The 16999-nt window shown below is 45.7% G+C and overlaps 1 protein-coding gene across 1 annotated transcript; it reads right to left on the minus strand.

The window, feature by feature from the left end:
• Nucleotides 1–5825: 5825 nt before the first annotated feature.
• Nucleotides 5826–16685, minus strand: LOC149363013 (techylectin-5A-like). The gene is made up of 6 exons (XM_089573334.1): nt 16441–16685; nt 13767–13937; nt 13038–13180; nt 11267–11372; nt 9122–9289; nt 5826–6159 (listed from the first exon to the last, which is right to left on the minus strand). Exons 2-6 carry the CDS (start codon nt 13918–13920, stop codon nt 5879–5881), a joined length of 852 nt encoding a protein of 283 aa, XP_089429460.1. The 5' UTR covers nt 13921–13937; nt 16441–16685; the 3' UTR covers nt 5826–5878.
• Nucleotides 16686–16999: the final 314 nt, after the last annotated feature.

Raw genomic sequence — 16999 nt, forward strand, 5'->3', positions numbered from 1 at the left:
AGCGTTGTTCCAGGAAGTTCTACGTGCGCTGCTATGAGCGAGGATGGTTCTAGTGAATATTATCAAGGTTAGGTTACACGAAACACGAATATATTCGAAAATAGAAGGCTGGACAGCCGCCAGCACCCCTCAATTCGTGGAGCACCGTGCACGACATACGTTAGCCATGGGTTCGGATCCCACTGGCGGCATATGGTTGTCTTTTCTTCTATGTACTGCTTAAGGAAGTATCTTTCAGGTAAAAATGTTTACAATACTAAGTCCCCATTCATGAAGAACACAAATAAAAAAAAACATTCTCCAATGCTTTAATTGGCTTCGCTGACTTTAGCGTCCTTCATGCCTGTGAATGAGAGATTGAAAGGCGTTCAGCACACCGGAGTCACTTGGAGAGCTGCATGCGTTTGCACAGTAACAAATGCTGCCATCCAAAAAAATCCACGTTGGAAAAAAAATGTACACACTGTAGACCCTAATGCGAGAAGTAAAAGCAAGATTCGCCTTCTTTTTCCCATGTATTCTGACGATCAAGACACTGTCTGTAATGTGCATATGCATAGCGCGTATGGGCTATTGATCTAAAACTGGTGATACACAATGCGGTTCCAAGCGATTGCTGCAAACCAACCATCGAGATCAGAGAACTTTGCAGACTCGAGTATTGTAGAAATATGGTCGTCGGCTTATATGTTGCTGTATACTTTCCTCATGCGTCCTTCTCTCTCTCGCTCCTTCTCCAATCCTCTCCCTTCTTTCTAATATCATTTGTTGCCTGTGTTTTGTTTCCTTCACTTGCGTTGTGCACTGCGAGCTGAAGACACCGAGAAAATATAGGCTTATCTGGATAGCGCGCATATCCATTATTTCTTCGCTCTTTGTTGTCAGTTTTTTTTTTTTTCATTTTGCTTGTTATGGCTCTTATACCGGTTTTTCTTTGCCTTTGGCAGCAGCACGTTTTGCCGAATATGTGCTTAGAGCTTTTGAGACTGTTCGGTGAGTTGTTCGAAGAGCTGATGTTGTTAAACTGCAACGCAGGCCTTAGTAAAACGAGACAGGTGACGGCGTGAATTCTGCTTTTTTCTTACCCGTGGGCGTCTGTTTCACAGTCGAAGCTATACGCCTAAAAACTACCTCCACCTTGTCGTCACCGATCTTTCAATAAGTCCTGGAGCAGCCCTGAAAATGCCTTTGCTCTTTATGGAGTGTACGAGTAAAGACGAGACCATAATTTCTTTACTAAAGAAATTGTCAGGGATCTCAGGCAAGCTTTCCTGCGCAGGGTGGATTGTTTTATGATTTTTCGCCTTCCTTCCTTTATTATAGTCATCTGCTCGACGGTAACTATACTATGCCATATCTACGAACCAAAAGGGGCAATCTGTCTCTTCTGATGTGGAGATTTTCTAAGAGCGGTGGCACTGCCAAAGGACATAGGGCGCCAATTTTAGGCCTCTTAGAGCAGCAAGTAGAAACTCGAGATTTTCTTATATCCTGGGGGGCGAGAAACGTCGGTTGTCTATTGGTGTCAAATAGCAGCCTAACGCTATCATGCGAAGTCGCCCTGTTCAGCTGTTTTATAATTCCGGTAAGTCACCAGACTTTTAAATACCTCCGGTCAAAATACTTGGAGTTCCTTACTTTACCTCGTACTTCCAATCCTCGAGAGTGTGATCAATCTTTCAAATGTGTGTTTTCTCTAATTTCAGGGTGAGCTTGGAGTACTGACTAGTTCCATTTTTATCAAGAGTACTATGCAACTAACGGCCATGGACGTCGTGAACATAGAACGCCTTCACACCTTAAAATCTCGAACAGTACCCTACGTTTCAAGGAATGGGAAAGAACGCAGAATCCCAATTTCTACAGAGGTGATGTGTGCGTAACCTATTCCACATTGCCGAAGTTACCAATGAAATCTTCTAATTGTCTTAACATCACTTAAGGAAACCTGGACGACACCAGAACAGTTGGCGGAGGACGTTTCACTGTGTATTCGGAGTATCTGAACCCGTTACAGCCATACTTAAGAACCCTGTTGCCGTCTTGATTTTTGGACAAATGGGAACATTCCGAATGCTATGGAAGCCTCACATTCTTGATGGAGGCCCCTCGACTTATAATGACACATCATTGTGCGGGAAGCCTCCGTCGGAAAAAAAACATGCACAACTCGCTGACTGCTCTACGAGTGAAACTACGAGTGAGGCTGGTGCTCTCCTCGCACCTTTGCTCTTTTCGCCCGACAGGTTGCATGTTGTTATTTCTTTGTTGTTTTTTTTTTAGTGGTTGGGCAACAATGTGTCTACACTTGTCGCTGAATGTTCACTTCACGTTCGTGGCGTCATGGAAGAGATTCTGTGAAGAATTGATTTTCATGCTCTTCGGTGAGCCCATGTGCCGGTTGAAATACTTTAGACTGCCTGGACATAATGTGGTTTGAAGTGGGGGCATAATTCCCCTCTAGTCATTCACGAAGTCTTCAATAAGCTGCACGCTGCGATTTTCTCTGTTAAAACTGGACTTTAGAAGACAGGACGTTCTTCACTAGTTTGTAAATTGTCTTTACGAGGAACCTGCCACTATCAAAAAGAACGTAGCTATCGAAAAGAACACTATTGAAAAGACACTATCAAAAAGAACGTTCACATCTACGGTGCTTTTATGGGTGTTCACTAGAGACGTTTAAAAAAGAGCGTCAATGCGAATTCGAATACTGGGCGTTAATGTAGTGCACTGCATGGACGTAGCGCTAAAAATGATCTTTTTTTATCTCTCATGTCTGCGGAAATCCTGTAATATGGAACGTCATATGAAACTTTAGGTGATTGCACAACTCAGAGGTGTCTATAACCCAGTTGACTGGACTCAGGACAAGACCCCCTTTTGTTAAAACTGCCTGTTGGGAGAGTTGGTAGTTCATCTTGAAGTAGAAATGTTATAGCGCAAACAAAGACACGACGAAACACGCACACAAGCGCTTACTGTGAACTCGATTTATTCGTCGAAAGCCACACCTTTTATAGGCCGAAGGATCGTGACAGAAAAGATGACAAAAAACAAAAACAAGGGTTGTGTCAGAGTCATTAAATCGTGAGCGCATGCGCGGGTGGGCAAGGGCAACACACTTGCGTTTATCTTCCATCAACCGGTAGCGGCATTAAAAAAGTCAATCTCAGCCTGGAACAGAGATAAAGAAGGTTCGCTGATGCACTCGCTGCCAAGTTTCTGTATGTGGTAGGCTTCTAGGCTTATCCGTGCTGTCTTGTCTTTACTTTTACCAAGAACCTTTGTCACCTCAAACCAGGCCACACATGCTCCACAATTACTTACATGTGCAACAAGATGCTTGTATTTATCGTTTTTGTTTTGTATATTTAGGGCGTGTACCCCTAGACGGTCGTTGATACAACGTCAAGTTTGGCCTGGAGTGGTTTATTCCATTCCCTTGTCTTGTGGAAAGTTTTATGTAGGCCAAACTGGACGTTGGGTCAACGACCGTCTAGGGGAACTCGCCCTAAATTTAGAAAAGAAAAATGATAAATACAAGCAACTTGTTGCACATGTAAGTAATTGTGGAGCATGTGTGGCCCAGTTTGAGGAGACAAAGGTTCTTGGTAAAAGTAAAGACAGGACAGCACGGATAAGCCTAGAAGCCTACTACATACGGAAAATTGGCAGCCAGTGCATCAGCGAACCTTCTTTATCTCTGTTCCAGGCTGAGACTGACTTTTTTAATGCAGCTACCTGTTGATTCGATGGGAAGATAAACGGAAGTGTGATGCCCTTGCCTACCCGTGCATGCGCTCGCGATTTGATGGCTATGACACAACCCTTGTTTTTTGTTTTTTGTCATCTTTTCCGTCACGATCTTTTGGCCTATAAAAGGTGTGGCTTTCGACGAATAAATCCAGTTGACAGTTAGCGCTTGTGTGTGTGTTTCGTCTCTCTTGTCCGTGTCTTTATTTGCGCTATAGCATTTCTACTTCAAGACCCCCTTTTGATCGCCCGCTCAGCCTTGACTCCGTTTTGGTCCATGAGTAAATGTTTGGTTTAACGTTTTTTTTTTTTTTTATAGCTACGCTGGTTTCGTTTTCCTTCCTGCTTTCCTGGTAAACAGTTTTTTCGCATACATCATTTGGAGCCGAAAATTTCATGAGCAAAAAAGAAACTCTGGTGGCTTAGTTCTTAACACGCCAGTTTCCTACGCCGATTGGTTCGTCAGGAGTGGGTTCCGTTCCTAATGACCGCAAGCTTCTTTGTCAATGAGTTTCCCTTCGTTCACAATTTCTGGGGCACGCAGACAATCCTTCGAGAACCACGAAAACAGAATTTGTGTTAAAAGGATTCCTCTTAACTGATCAAATTCTCCCTTTTTTCCAGAAAATGAAAGAAAAGGCACAGGCTGGTTTCATTACTGAAAGCTATTAATCTTTGATGCTGGGGCACGTGTGTGCACATCCCTGTGTCTGGCGGATGAATTTGGCGGTGACCCTGCCTGAGTAGATGTGGGTTGCACGTTCCCAGAATTACGGGTCGATTTCCTCAAAAGTGATTCAGCGTTGCTTCCATGGCAGCAGATGGCCAAAAGAATCACTGTGTGCGTGCCCGGAATGAGTTTTTAATGTCGCACGAAAGACTCAGCTATCGGTTGAGTGTAATCTTCTCTGCTGTACGTCGTCACTACCCAACCCGTACCCGTTGATTCTCAGGCTGGTTGGTTTGACACTCTATAGACACACGCCTTTGCCTCCTACTTGTGCACAATACGGTTGTCAGTTTTGAAGTTCAGAAAGCTGATTTTTAGGACGCACTCAATGCAAAACTAAAAAATTCGCACAATAATCACGGTTCAAGTCCACTGTAACTAGTTGCTTCATATAGGACAAATATTGTTACGAAGACGAAGAAGAGGGCAGTGGCGCGGACGGACGCTCGCGCTAGGCCCACAGCCATTAAATCATATCATCTGTCATCATGTCGTCCTTTTCCTAGGCTTCCCACCTCGTAACATTCGGTGTGAGGTGCGGGTTCCTCATCGTCATCCTGGTCCCTGGAGCATCGCCAGCTTCTGCTCGCCTTCTTCGTTGGCCGAGGGGACCTAGACTTCGCCGCCGGCTCATCCCGAGCCCGACCTGACCAGAACCGACCGGCCGCTTTCCCCCCGCCCCGTCCCCAGCCCCGACCACAAGACACGACGACCAGGACCAGGCGCAGTATGACCCTACGACGACCCGAATCAAGACGTCCCCCCCCCCCCGCCCAAGCTGTCCGGCGAGTCCTTAAACCCTGACCTTCGGCTGTGGGTGACCGACCGCCGGACCTGAAGCTCCAGGGACAACCGTTCACCAGATCATCTCGTTCATCTTGGTAGCAAGCCTTTCACCTTCTTCTAGCCTTTGTGATCTTGCTTATCACCACCTCATCCCTGAGAATTTAAGCAATCGAACGGGGCGATCGCTCGGAGGACCCGGGTCATGTTACGAAGACGAAGAAGAGGGCAGTGACGCGGGACGGAGCGCTCGCGCTAGGCCCAAAGCCATTAAAACATATTATCATCTGTCATCATGTCGTCCTTTTGCTAGGCTTGCCACCTTGCAACAAAATGACACCTTGTTCGAAACTGCCTGGAAGTCAGCATGCGCAGCTCCACTCATGGAATTAGATAGTTTTGTCAGAGCCTTACTCTTAACCATTTACTTGGAAGGTGGTTTCGCTGTCCATGTCAAGCCGCTTGCTCGTTCAAGGCAAGTGCTTTGCCCTCTGTACTAAACTATCGGCCCATGTTTCTAACATTACTGCGGTGCACTAATAATTCACACGTAATCTACGCACCAAATGTGTTTATTAATTACAAATCCCGTGTAACCAGCATGCTACTTCACAGGTCCTTCGGTGAACCTGCGGGTCGAATCATCATGCGCACCGCAGGGTAGGAGTAGTGATAATAGTTGGTCGCGCCGTCTCGCACACTCCACTCGATGCCGTCGGCGTAGCTGTCGTGCGGGCCGTTCAAGTTCAGACCATTCAGGTTGGCTGTGTGGCACTGGGCGTACCACCAGCCGCCGCGAAATCTTTCGGCACAGTCATCCGACACCGCGTCGTTGTCGCGGTCGAAAGTGGAAAACTTCTGACCGTTGGTGCTCCTCATTCCATCCCAGCCTGAAGAGGAAAGTGTTGGTCTTCAGTTAATCAGCCGGCTAATTCAATGCAGTTCATATTTATACAGACTCCCTCGCCGCCCTTAAACAGCTTAAGGCTGTTCGACGCACATTCCAGATTACACAATCAATTCACCTACTCTGCGCAAAATACCCATGTCCTGTACGCATACACTGGATTCGCGGTCATGCTCACGATCCACATAACATTCAAGCAGATGATATGACTCGCATTGACACATCAGACGACCCGCCACCTTCCCCTCTTCCCCCAGATCCGTTCCTGTCCCATGTCTCCGATTCACAAGCTCTGCGCCAGCGAACACGCGCTCTAATTCCTCCGTGTTCGCACCCTCTCCCCCGTAGTCTAACTCGGCAGGAGGAGGTATCAGTGCGCCGGATTCGGGCAGGGGCGGCCCTGACCCCATCTGTCCGTTATCGGTGGGGTGATAAATATCTGCCAGCAACTGACAGGTGCCCTCACTGCGGCGCTGCACCGGACATTTGTGATGTGCGGCACCTGTTGTGGACTTGCCCAGCGACGGCCCCTATTAGAAAACGGCTCCTCAGGGAGGTCGGCCTGTGGTGGAACCGCGACGGGGACTATGTGAAGTGGACTATGGACAATCACTTCACCAGCAGCCTATGCGAGTACCTCGCCGAAACTGGTCTACACTCCTTCTTTTAACTTTCTGTAACCTACATTCCACTCCCCCTTTTCTCAACTTATGCCTCAAGGCAGATTTCACGAATAAAAAAAAAAAAAGATATGCCTCATTTCAAGCCTCCTTCGGTCCGCAGGTAGCGTTGTCAACAGAAATACGCATTTATGCGCCGGAACACAAGACAAGTTTGTTACCAGATAGCCACAAGCTTAAAGAACAGATCTAAAAGAATCGGTTAGCATAATAGGGGGGTGAGTCTTGCCTTCACAGCCATGGAGCAGTTGGGACTTCACAGAAAAGCGTCGTAACCTCAGTGTAGCGCATTAAAATACGCTTACAGTTCAGTACATTGCCCAGAGAGCCCTGAAGCCTATCATTGAGATGCAGAACAGTAATATAGCATGGCGTCTGGTGAAAATACAAATCATTCCCTTTTCTGTCTAGCATCCTGTTAAAAACGTTTATTTTCACTTTACCATGAGCCAAACGATTCAAAACTGAAGAAGAAGAAGAAGAAGAAGAAGAAGAAGACTATTTCCACCATGTGCAGTACACAGATGGCGGACGACGGAAAAAAGCCGTCAATAGGCGGCTTGACGAGTCCGTCGCCCCACTTAATGAGCAGCGTTTGGTCAACAGCAATAAATTCACACAGTCAAACAAAAGAAAATGAAAACACTTGATCAGTGCAGAACAGAAGCAAAACAGAGTGGTCCGAAAAATGAAATCCCAGGATAAGTAAAATCAGTTATTCATCCTCAGTAAACATAGAGCGAAGCTTAGCAGTGGAGCAAATAAATAAATCAAAGTTAGTAGACAGATAATGGTTTAACAGTGATGGTAAAGAATAACATAGGCGTTCCATGCCAGAGTTCAAACGGGGTGCAACGATTTTCCAACATTCTCCATGTCTTGTAGCATAATATTGTTCATTCTTTTCTAAATATGCCAGAGTACCAAGGTTATGTATGTTATATCTTACTTCATATTTAAATCTAGTACTCAGACGGTAGAGATATAGTTTATGAGCCGTAATGACATGCGCTCTATGAAAAAAACCTGCAGTTGTTGCATGATAACCAGCGTTGTACACATGACGTAGGTATCGCTTCTGCATGACATAAATTTTTTGTAGATTAGAGAATGTAGTTGTACCCCAAACAAGTTGGAAATAGTTAACATGTGAATAAAAGAGTGAATTATAAACCAATAGTTTAAGTTTTGTAGAAAGAATGTATCTGAGACGACCAATTACTCCAGTTATCCGAGCTAAATTCGTCACTAGTAAGTTCACATGAGTTTCCCAGGACATGTGAGCAGTAAATGTCACACCAAGGCTTTTGAAATGGTCAACAATGTCAACAGGACGAGAGTTAAAAATAATGTCGGCATGAGGAAAGAGTGGCTTATTCTTTGCCCGAAAGATAACAGCTTTTGTTTTATTTGCGTTAATTGTCATAGAATTATAGGATGACCATTGTTGTAGTTGAACTATTGTGTCATTGCAACTAGAGATAAGTTGATCAATATTATTACCAGAGAAAAATATGCTGATATTGTCTGCGTATATGATAAATTTGGCATCCTGGTTAATATTAACAATGTCATTTATATAAAGGTTAAAGAGCAAAGGCCCCAATATGCTGCCTTGTGGGACACCACAAGCCAGTGGTAGGACTTGTGATCGAGAGTTATTAATTTGGACTACTTGTTGCCGGTGGGACAAATATGACCGTAGTAAATGTAACGCACATCCACGTACACCATAAATATCCAATTTATTCAATAAAACTTCATGATTGACCAAGTCAAAAGCCTTGGAGAAGTCAACAAATAAGCCAACCACGATTTTCTTGTTCTCAAATTGTGTAAAAATATATTCTTTTTGGTGAAGCAAGGCTAATTCAGTTGACATATTCTTCCGGAAACCAAATTGGTAAGGTGTTAATACACTGGAGGTTTCGATGAAATTCAAAACCCTGCAATGAATTATTTTCTCGAAAGCCTTCGAAAAAATCGGCAATATAGATACAGGCCGATAATTGCCCAATTCGTTTCGATTCCCCTTTTTAAAGAGCACTACTACTTTGGCAACCTGCAACTTTACTGGGAATATAGACGTAGTTAAACACATATTAAAAATATTCGCTAGAACTGGTGCAATTACATCTGCAACGTATTTGACTGCTGCGTCCTGCTCAAATGCTTGTAAACGTGCGCTTTTTTATCTACATATAGAACTTTACAAAATGTGTGTTCAACAAAGGGAAGAGAAATTCTGTAGTAAGCGGACTGCACCTTCGGGTCCCAGGTGTTTTCCCACATGAAGCTTGAAGAGGGTCTCTTCGTCTCCCACCCAGAGAGTCTCGTAGTCGACCGACACGCTGTCTTCCGTGCTGTTGCTGAGCACCACTCGGAGTGTCATCTGTTCGTCACCCGCGGTCAATGCGTGCAGAGCGCGATTACCTGGGCAGTAAGGTAAGAGTGTTACATATACATGTCAGAACCCGCAGTGACTGCCTTCTGAAGGTTATCAAGTGCATGATCGTCGCATCATTCGGCTGAAAATGTGGTTCTTTGCTAGAAAGAGGTAAAGGAAAGGGGGAAGGGGGTATGAGGAAGAGTCTGCGCCAACCTTCATCCACGCTGAAACCTAATTTACCCTACTTATTTGGTAGTTTCCTACCGGCCTAAGCACCACTAATTGAATCGCATACACGTGTCTGGGGAGTATGTAGGGCACATCGTTGCGAAGCTATTAATGGTTCATAATTCCACCCATAACAGGCGCGTTTCATGACATGTTAAGTAAAGGAGCTTTCGGCGCACATGAGGTGTCCAACGCTATTTCATTAGCGTAATCTACTCGTGTATGTATAAAACGCTACTAAGTTACTTGAAAACGCTCTCTGCATGAGATATGAAGCTTCCTAACCTACAAGAGTAGCCACTATAGATGCGAAGGCCATGTCTACGGCGGATTCACTGTCCGAACAGCTTGAAAAGCTGGCAGAGAAAACGCTTCGAGTCTTCGCGACCTGTGTTAATCAGCGACCCAGAATAGCTCTAATATTCTTAACAAAAGATGGATGAGAAATTTGGCAAGTTGTTTTGACTCTATTTCAAACACTGTTAGAAACTTCCCTGCCACAGCCTTGAGGGTGTATAAAAATGCGCCCCGTTTTTTAACCACACGTCAGTCACACATAGACACATGTATTAGGCCGTAATGGTGCTGGTTGAAGGTTATCGCATCGATAAGGGCGGTTCTGCAAGCCCGAGCTAATTGTTATTGTCAAGACTATGGGATGACAACTGTAAGTTGTGAATGAAAAGAAATATGAAGGGTGCGCTGGCATTTTATTGTTTGGTTTTTGGGTAAAAGGACACACATATTGGGCGAAGAAGATTTACAACATTTATGTTTCCTGTGTAAATTCTGAAAATAAAGGACACCACCTTCCCTTTATTAATAAGTTGCTACTTCTAATCCCAACGCAGACGCACGATCACTATGGCTTTGGCAGAGCGATGTCCCTTATGCCTGCATTTGTGCGATATAATAAGAGAGTAATTACACACTGTCATCCAATCAAGCGCAGCCATACGGCTACAATGAAAGCTAAGCAGCTATGCAGCAAAACACGTGCTGTAGCCGTCTGTCGAGCGGATTTTTTGTAATAAATGCTGTACATTATTTCTGAAGGAAAGCTACGTATTCCATGGCGCCGCTCTAGCTTCCCTGTAAAATTCATTGTGTCTGCTAAAACAGCAACAGTCACGTACTAGCCACGTTGACCACCTTGTACAACACTAGAAACGGTCCCCGATTCCTACCTTGGAAGTGATTAAAAATGCAGTCCAGCTTTTCTATAATTTGCTACAATGCAAATGAAGAGGTTTCGAAATTCAGGGAGTTTAGGGAGAAAAAATGTGTCGAAGTTGCAGGGAAAGCGCGTGAAGTCATTTCTTTGTGCTTGCATTGAAATCGTGACTTTACCGCCAGTTAAGCCGCTATGACAGTGAGCCTTTTCCACAAAGTTCAGAGCCGCAGGCGGCGTGATGACGTCTTGCCGAATGTGCGCTCCATGTCTAAGGCAAAGACGCTTGCTCAGAAGAGATAATCAGAGATTACAGAAGGCAAAGGCGGCGGGACGTTGCCTGGCTGCATTCGGCGAGGCACGGAAAATTGTGGCTGAGTGCACGTGAAGTCTACCTTAATATGACGTCATCTCAGACCTTCCAAGCAGAAAAAACAGCTTCGACGAGAAACCTGCAGATCATCGCTGCTTAATCGGTGATTACGTCACCGTTCTTTAAGCTCGTGCGAAAACTTTCGCATTCATTACCTGCAACCTTCATTCATTACAATCATTGAATCTCGTCTGACTCTTAAAGAAAAACGCTTCAGCTTCCCCTTAAGACGATAGCTAAAAAGCTTACCAATCCAGTACTCCTGTGAGGGATCGCCGAATCCACTGGCGTACTCGGTCCAGTTCCGGTAGAAATGAAAAACGCTGTTCCCGAACTGCCCTCGCCTTTGGATGACCTAAGAGGGGAAAAAAGCGTTCTGAACACTACACAGATTAGTTCTTCGTGTATCCGCTTTGGCAATGTCGTTATTACAAGTGACAATTTAAATTGCGTGGTTGGCAATGCTCACTTCGGAGATAACGTGGAAGGACAGTAAGAATAAACACATCATAAATCTCAGTACGTGAATCACGCAGGAAACCTTTAAATCACACTAGGTGCCCTGGATAATAATCATTTGGCGAAGTAAATTTCTGTGAACTTATTGCTGCGGGCGTACGTGCAGACATGTGAATAGCTAAACTCAACTTCTCTTCCGCGAAATGAGGTACGGGACCACCCCCACGTATGCTAACTTATCAAGGTCCTTACCCAATGCCATGTCGACGACGGTCCATACGTTTACGTAATATGCGTCATACACGAGCGAAATGTTCTTTCAAAGATTCTTTCTCGCGCCAGTATGCGCGCGAGTTGAAATAACCGGCCAGAATAAGTGAACAATTCACCTTGACAACATTCGGCAGCCGTGAAAGCTTCTTTTTGACAGCGTCGCCTGTCTCGATGGTTTTTATCATCTTCATTCAGTACATGCTTTGCCTTTACTGCACACATGCTTTCACTTGCACAGCAGTACGTATTTGACTACCATTCTGTACTGATTACAGCACGCACATAAAATGCAGAGGGGGGAGCGGGGGTGTACTACTGGCGGTACAGTTGGACGCACGTATTTCTTTACTCCCCTCGAGACATTCGCCTACCTCCCACTCTCCCCGCCCCACCTGCGCCTTAACGCAGCCATCAATCGCGCAAGTCACCTTTCGCCCCTATTGCCGCCTCTGTTGCTGCTTGCTCAATTCATGACCTTGCGCACGGCGTTGTGTTTGTTCTCTTCTCCTTTCTTACCGTCTTCGCAGCCGCTATGTGAAACAGCGCTGCCTTGGCAAGGTATTAGACCAGTGATACAAAACTTTCACTCCATCATTTTGCCTTGACACTCCTCACACTTAACTGCTGCTTGTGACCGCTGCTGCTGCTCACATGAACATCATCATGCGCAGCTTTTCTCTCTTCGCCCTCTCGTTCCCTCGCATTCCTGCACAGGAGCTGCGAACAAGTACCGCTGTGCGGCTCCAATAGCCGCTGTGCATTGACGAAGGCAAAGGAGAGAAGAGGTTCTACCAACAGTGTAGCTCAGGAGAAAAACACTCGATCGCCGAACCGGCCAAAAACAGCTGTGTAATAACGACGGATAGAGCGTCTAGAGTGCCTCACGACTGTTTAACCGGAGAGGGGTAAACGAGAAATGGCGCGACAAAGAAAGAGAAGTTGCTCGGAAGCTGTCCTTCCTTCAGGCACAGAAGAGCAGTTGCAGTAATTCTCTCCGGCAGCTCTTTTCAAAGCCCGGAAGTGGAGCTTTAGTAGTCGCGGGTGGTTGTTGTTCTCGGGGAACGAAACCCCACGCCTCTTTTCATTGAAGTTGCCGAGTAATTGGAACCAGTCAATAATTCCTTTTACCTTCCCCATTTCTTCTCTTCACCCTCTCCGCGTCATAAACTCCTTCGCAGCAACTGTGCGAAGCGCCCTTGGTTACGCTCACACCATGCAAGTTTCACCTTAGGAAGGCGGAATTTGCGAACTAACGCTGCTTAAACCATCGTTAATAGAAGGACCTCACCGTCCACCCTCCGCCGTCAGTGTCCATATCGCAGTATACACTTTGTCCTGACACGCCCGCAGCCTTGTGGAAGACGGTGTAGACGCCACTGCTATGCTGACCAGCATGCAGCAGATCAGTGCAGTGCCGAGGCTGAATGCTGTCTGAAAATGATTACAAAGAAATCCCCTGAACTGCAGTCAAACCACTTTTAACTTAGTTTTCCTAATAGTTCGCAAGCTTCCTTTTGACGCGTATAAATTTTAGGTTCCGTGCCGTAATATTGAAACTGTAATCTAACCAAACGTTTTAATATTGAATTTATAAGGCGTTATCACTTCATTTGTTGGCGACGAAGTATTCGCCCAAGGCGACAAGATGTCAAAGTCCGTCATCAATGCAATCATGAAGAAATTCTGTTCCTTAGCTCGTTGTAACAAGTCATGCCAATTATTCAAACAAATAACCACCGCGCATTTGTTAATGTCGGTTAGGTGTCGTTGGCACGACCTCAGATGAATTGGCATCTAGGGTTTTCCACCACTTCTGCTCGCTTGGTTGTCGTCTTCATATTGTTCTAGATGTTTGCCCAACGGTATTAGTCTGTAAAAGAAATATTAAGCGGATTCCTACTATATAACAGTTTCTGGTCGCCAAGTGTCATGCTGACGCTTTGAATTTTAAGATTCTTAATACTTTTGCACCCTCTACTCTGTAATTAGAACTCTTTGTAATAGCAAAAGCACTCACTTTTAATGTCGCTAAGTAACTGCGCCAACTTCCAAACACGTTCCACCGCGTCTTCAGTTGGCGGCATTTTAACAGCCGCCGACTGCACGGAGAAGGTTGAGGCAGCAGCCACCACGAATATGAAGAGAAGACAGCTTTCCATGGTAACCGACATTGGTTGGTGCGACAGGGCTGCAAGTAAAAGTGCTCCAAGTTCGGGGCTTCTCGTACTGGCTTCTCCACCTTGTGTCACATTCCCAATGCAGAGTAGGATGTCAGTAATTTTGTTCGATTGGTTAACTTTCCGTTTTGTTCATTAAGAATCCTTCTCTCTCTCTCTTATCGAGAAGGAGCCTCGCGTCCAGAATTTCCGGCGGCATCAGGCCTTAGCTGGCATGTGGCTTACATTTTATTGCGCACTGCGCCCACGATAAGCCCTCACAGCCTTTGCATTCAAAAGTTACACGAAGCAATCTCTCCGTGCCCAATGTAAAACCGAATGTAAACTTATAACGCCACTTAGAACTTGGTAGGCCCGCCATTCAGAAGTTTCCGCCTCCGCTGAACAATTTCTACCCGATATCGTTCGAGGAACGCATTTAAAATTCAGAAGGTGCAAAAATGCAGTCGTGTAGGTTTGCCCTTAATGGCGCCTAATCATTGAATTTCAGGCTGTACAAGGTTTATGAATTTGAGTATGTATTCGATCTAGCAACACTGCCAAATTAAATATTCTCAAATTATTTTATATTGGGCAGTCTCGTGGAACAACTTGTGCGAATGAAAGAATAAAACTGAAGATTTTTATTGATAAATTAAATTTGGTGCACGGAGACATTATTCCGGCAGTAGAGTGGATTTATTAATATTCTTTGTGAGTCGTGATTCCGGCGTATTATTTTGTTTTTGCCCTCCGCCATAATGATATGCCGCAGGAACGGTAGCCGGCGAACCCCATGTAACAAACGGTATAAGTCTCCGTTTGGTACCTCTATGTGCTTAGACCTAAGCGGCGAACACCGCCGATCGGGCGAACCGCATCAGCTATCGGGAAAGATCCAGGGGGGCGCATTGCCCCCCCCCCCCCCCTGGAAAGAAGTGGGGGGGCGGCCGCCCTCCCCTGGCCCCCCGGTTCTGGAGTCCCTGCACCAAACGAAGCTTTTCTAATTGAAAAAGCCAACATTGCTGAGCAGGCCATCTTCAAAACTGACAAGAGACGGTCCGGTGTTACCTGCTTAAAAACGAAGCCGGCTGATTTTTATGCGTAGCATATTGCAATCACTCAGTTCAGCCCTTGGGTGCGGCCGGGCAGCCACCAAACCACGTGACGTCACCTCACGTGGTTTGGTGACGTCACATCACGTGGTGACGTGACGTCACCAAACCACTTTTTAAAAAGAAAACGGCTGAGCATGGTGGTGGTTGCCACCGCCCCGTTTCAAAGGGGGCGCTCCTATCCATCCATCCATCCATCCATACGTCACGGAGGAAAAGCTGCTGAGAAAATCGAGTGCCGCCAAGCAATCCCTCGCGCAAAAAGACCGCGCAATATGCAACGCATTCTTGGCTTAACCAAGCTAAGCCTGGGAATCATTTTTTTTGTTTTGGAAGGCAATGTTTTCAGTTTCTGGTGAGAGGCCACTAATCTCGAGGGAGTAGGTTGTTTGAAGCTGGAGCGGGGCACGTCTAACTGAAGTCCGCAAGGAGAGACCTTTCTTCTGCACTGGACGTAATCGCACCAATGGCTTTAATGATTACACTCATTCTGCTTCTATACAATCCCGACTTCTTGATAGTCATAACAGTCCAACAGTATTGACCTGATGATGTTTCAATATTCCCAGTAATGTCATTCGCGGGTTTAGCAGCGTAGGAAAGGTCATGAAAGACAAAAAGAGAGTACCGAATTTTTAAAGAAGCCAGTACAAAATAGTCTTGAATGCGGCTCAAAAATACATGCTAATCAGAGCCTTGTTTTGAAATTGCAACAAGCGCATTCAAACGTTTTCATGCCGCATATAGCTTAAGTTTAATCAGTGAAATTTTACTGACTCGCATTCGGGCATTCGTATTTAATAATGTAGGTATTCTTAGCTACTCTCCATACCCAAAAGGTTTCGGTTAAGTTCAAAAACTTCTTCACCAAATAGGCTACACGTTTTGCGAGCGCATCAAAGCGTGAAGAAGAATTTTTTTCTTTGCCTACTTGTTGTTGTCACCTGTGGAAGCGAGCGGATTATGCCACAACAGCAAGCTGCAAGCTGCTCGTCCATAACATATAATTTAGGCCTTTTTCGAGCCACTGATAACTTGAAATAACTGAACACCGCGTTTCTTCCGTACTGTAGGGCACTACAGCGCTACTGGCGCAGCGTCCCAGACCAGCCTCACAGGCACACCATTTCAAACTGCTCCTCGCTTGAGTCCCAAAGGGCTCTGGTGAAACGGGCGAGAGACGGGGCCTCGTCGTGTGGTGTCCCGGACTAGGGACGCCGACCATGTAGCGGGGCCACTCTGTGGCTCCCAAACTCTTTTTCATAAAATAAAAGTTTTCACCACCACCACTCATTTGCCGGCTGAACATTGCAGTAAAAATCATATACTGCTGTTTTTAAGCTAAAACGGTCACGTTGCTTTGAGAGGAATGTCCTACCTGATAGAAATAATTAAGGCAAGGGGAGACAAGCAAACTTACTTGAACTCACTTGTATCAGTTGTACTTCGTTACTTCCCGCGAGAAGGCCCGTGTCCCCAGCTAAGTAGCGGACCCAGTGAAAGGTGTGATGCACCCTTTAGCCTATGTAAGCTGGACTGTAGTCAGTGAAGCCTTTGTGGTGGCAGCAGAAATACTCCTACTCGACAGTTACCTGGACAAGACCCAAAGCTCATACTATCTCTGTTGCGACGCGTGACACTTTGAGTGTCCCTCCGCCAGTGGAGCTAGACAGGAACGACAACGTTGCAAACAAATGCGGCAACGTGCCGTCGCGTGAGGTTTCTATATTCGCGAGCGGCAGCCTAAGATGGCCAGGTCCACTCATGAGCAGGGCTGCTCATGTCGGCAGGGAGCTGGAGAGCTCTCAATATACTCTCCTGCTTACTGGCTCTCTTTTTCGCCGTTTTCTTTTTGAACGCTGTCTCCCACCTTTTATCTGGCAGCATGGACACGCCAAGGTTTGACGGATATCTCAACGAGCTGTTCGCCTTCTCGGGTAAACTGTTGAGAACAACCTACGACGCAAAGTGGACAGGAG

Source organism: Amblyomma mixtum, chromosome 2 (assembly GCF_055824585.1).
Source record: "Amblyomma mixtum isolate Tamu chromosome 2, ASM5582458v1, whole genome shotgun sequence".
NCBI classification, from domain to species: Eukaryota; Metazoa; Arthropoda; class Arachnida; order Ixodida; family Ixodidae; genus Amblyomma; species Amblyomma mixtum.

What these genes read in the sequence shown, in the direction of transcription:
- LOC149363013 (XM_089573334.1), bottom strand. Translation starts at nt 13,920, where the DNA reads ATGTCGGTTACCATGGAAAGCTGTCTTCTCTTCATATTCGTGGTGGCT. An exon ending in CTGACGGCGGAGGGTGGACG is followed by an intron (nt 11,373 to 13,037) that starts GTGAGGTCCTTC and finishes TTCCCCTCTTAG; the next exon opens with GTCATCCAAAGGCGAGGGCA. An exon ending in CTCACAGGAGTACTGGATTG is followed by an intron (nt 9,290 to 11,266) that starts GTAAGCTTTTTA and finishes CTTACTGCCCAG; the next exon opens with GTAATCGCGCTCTGCACGCA.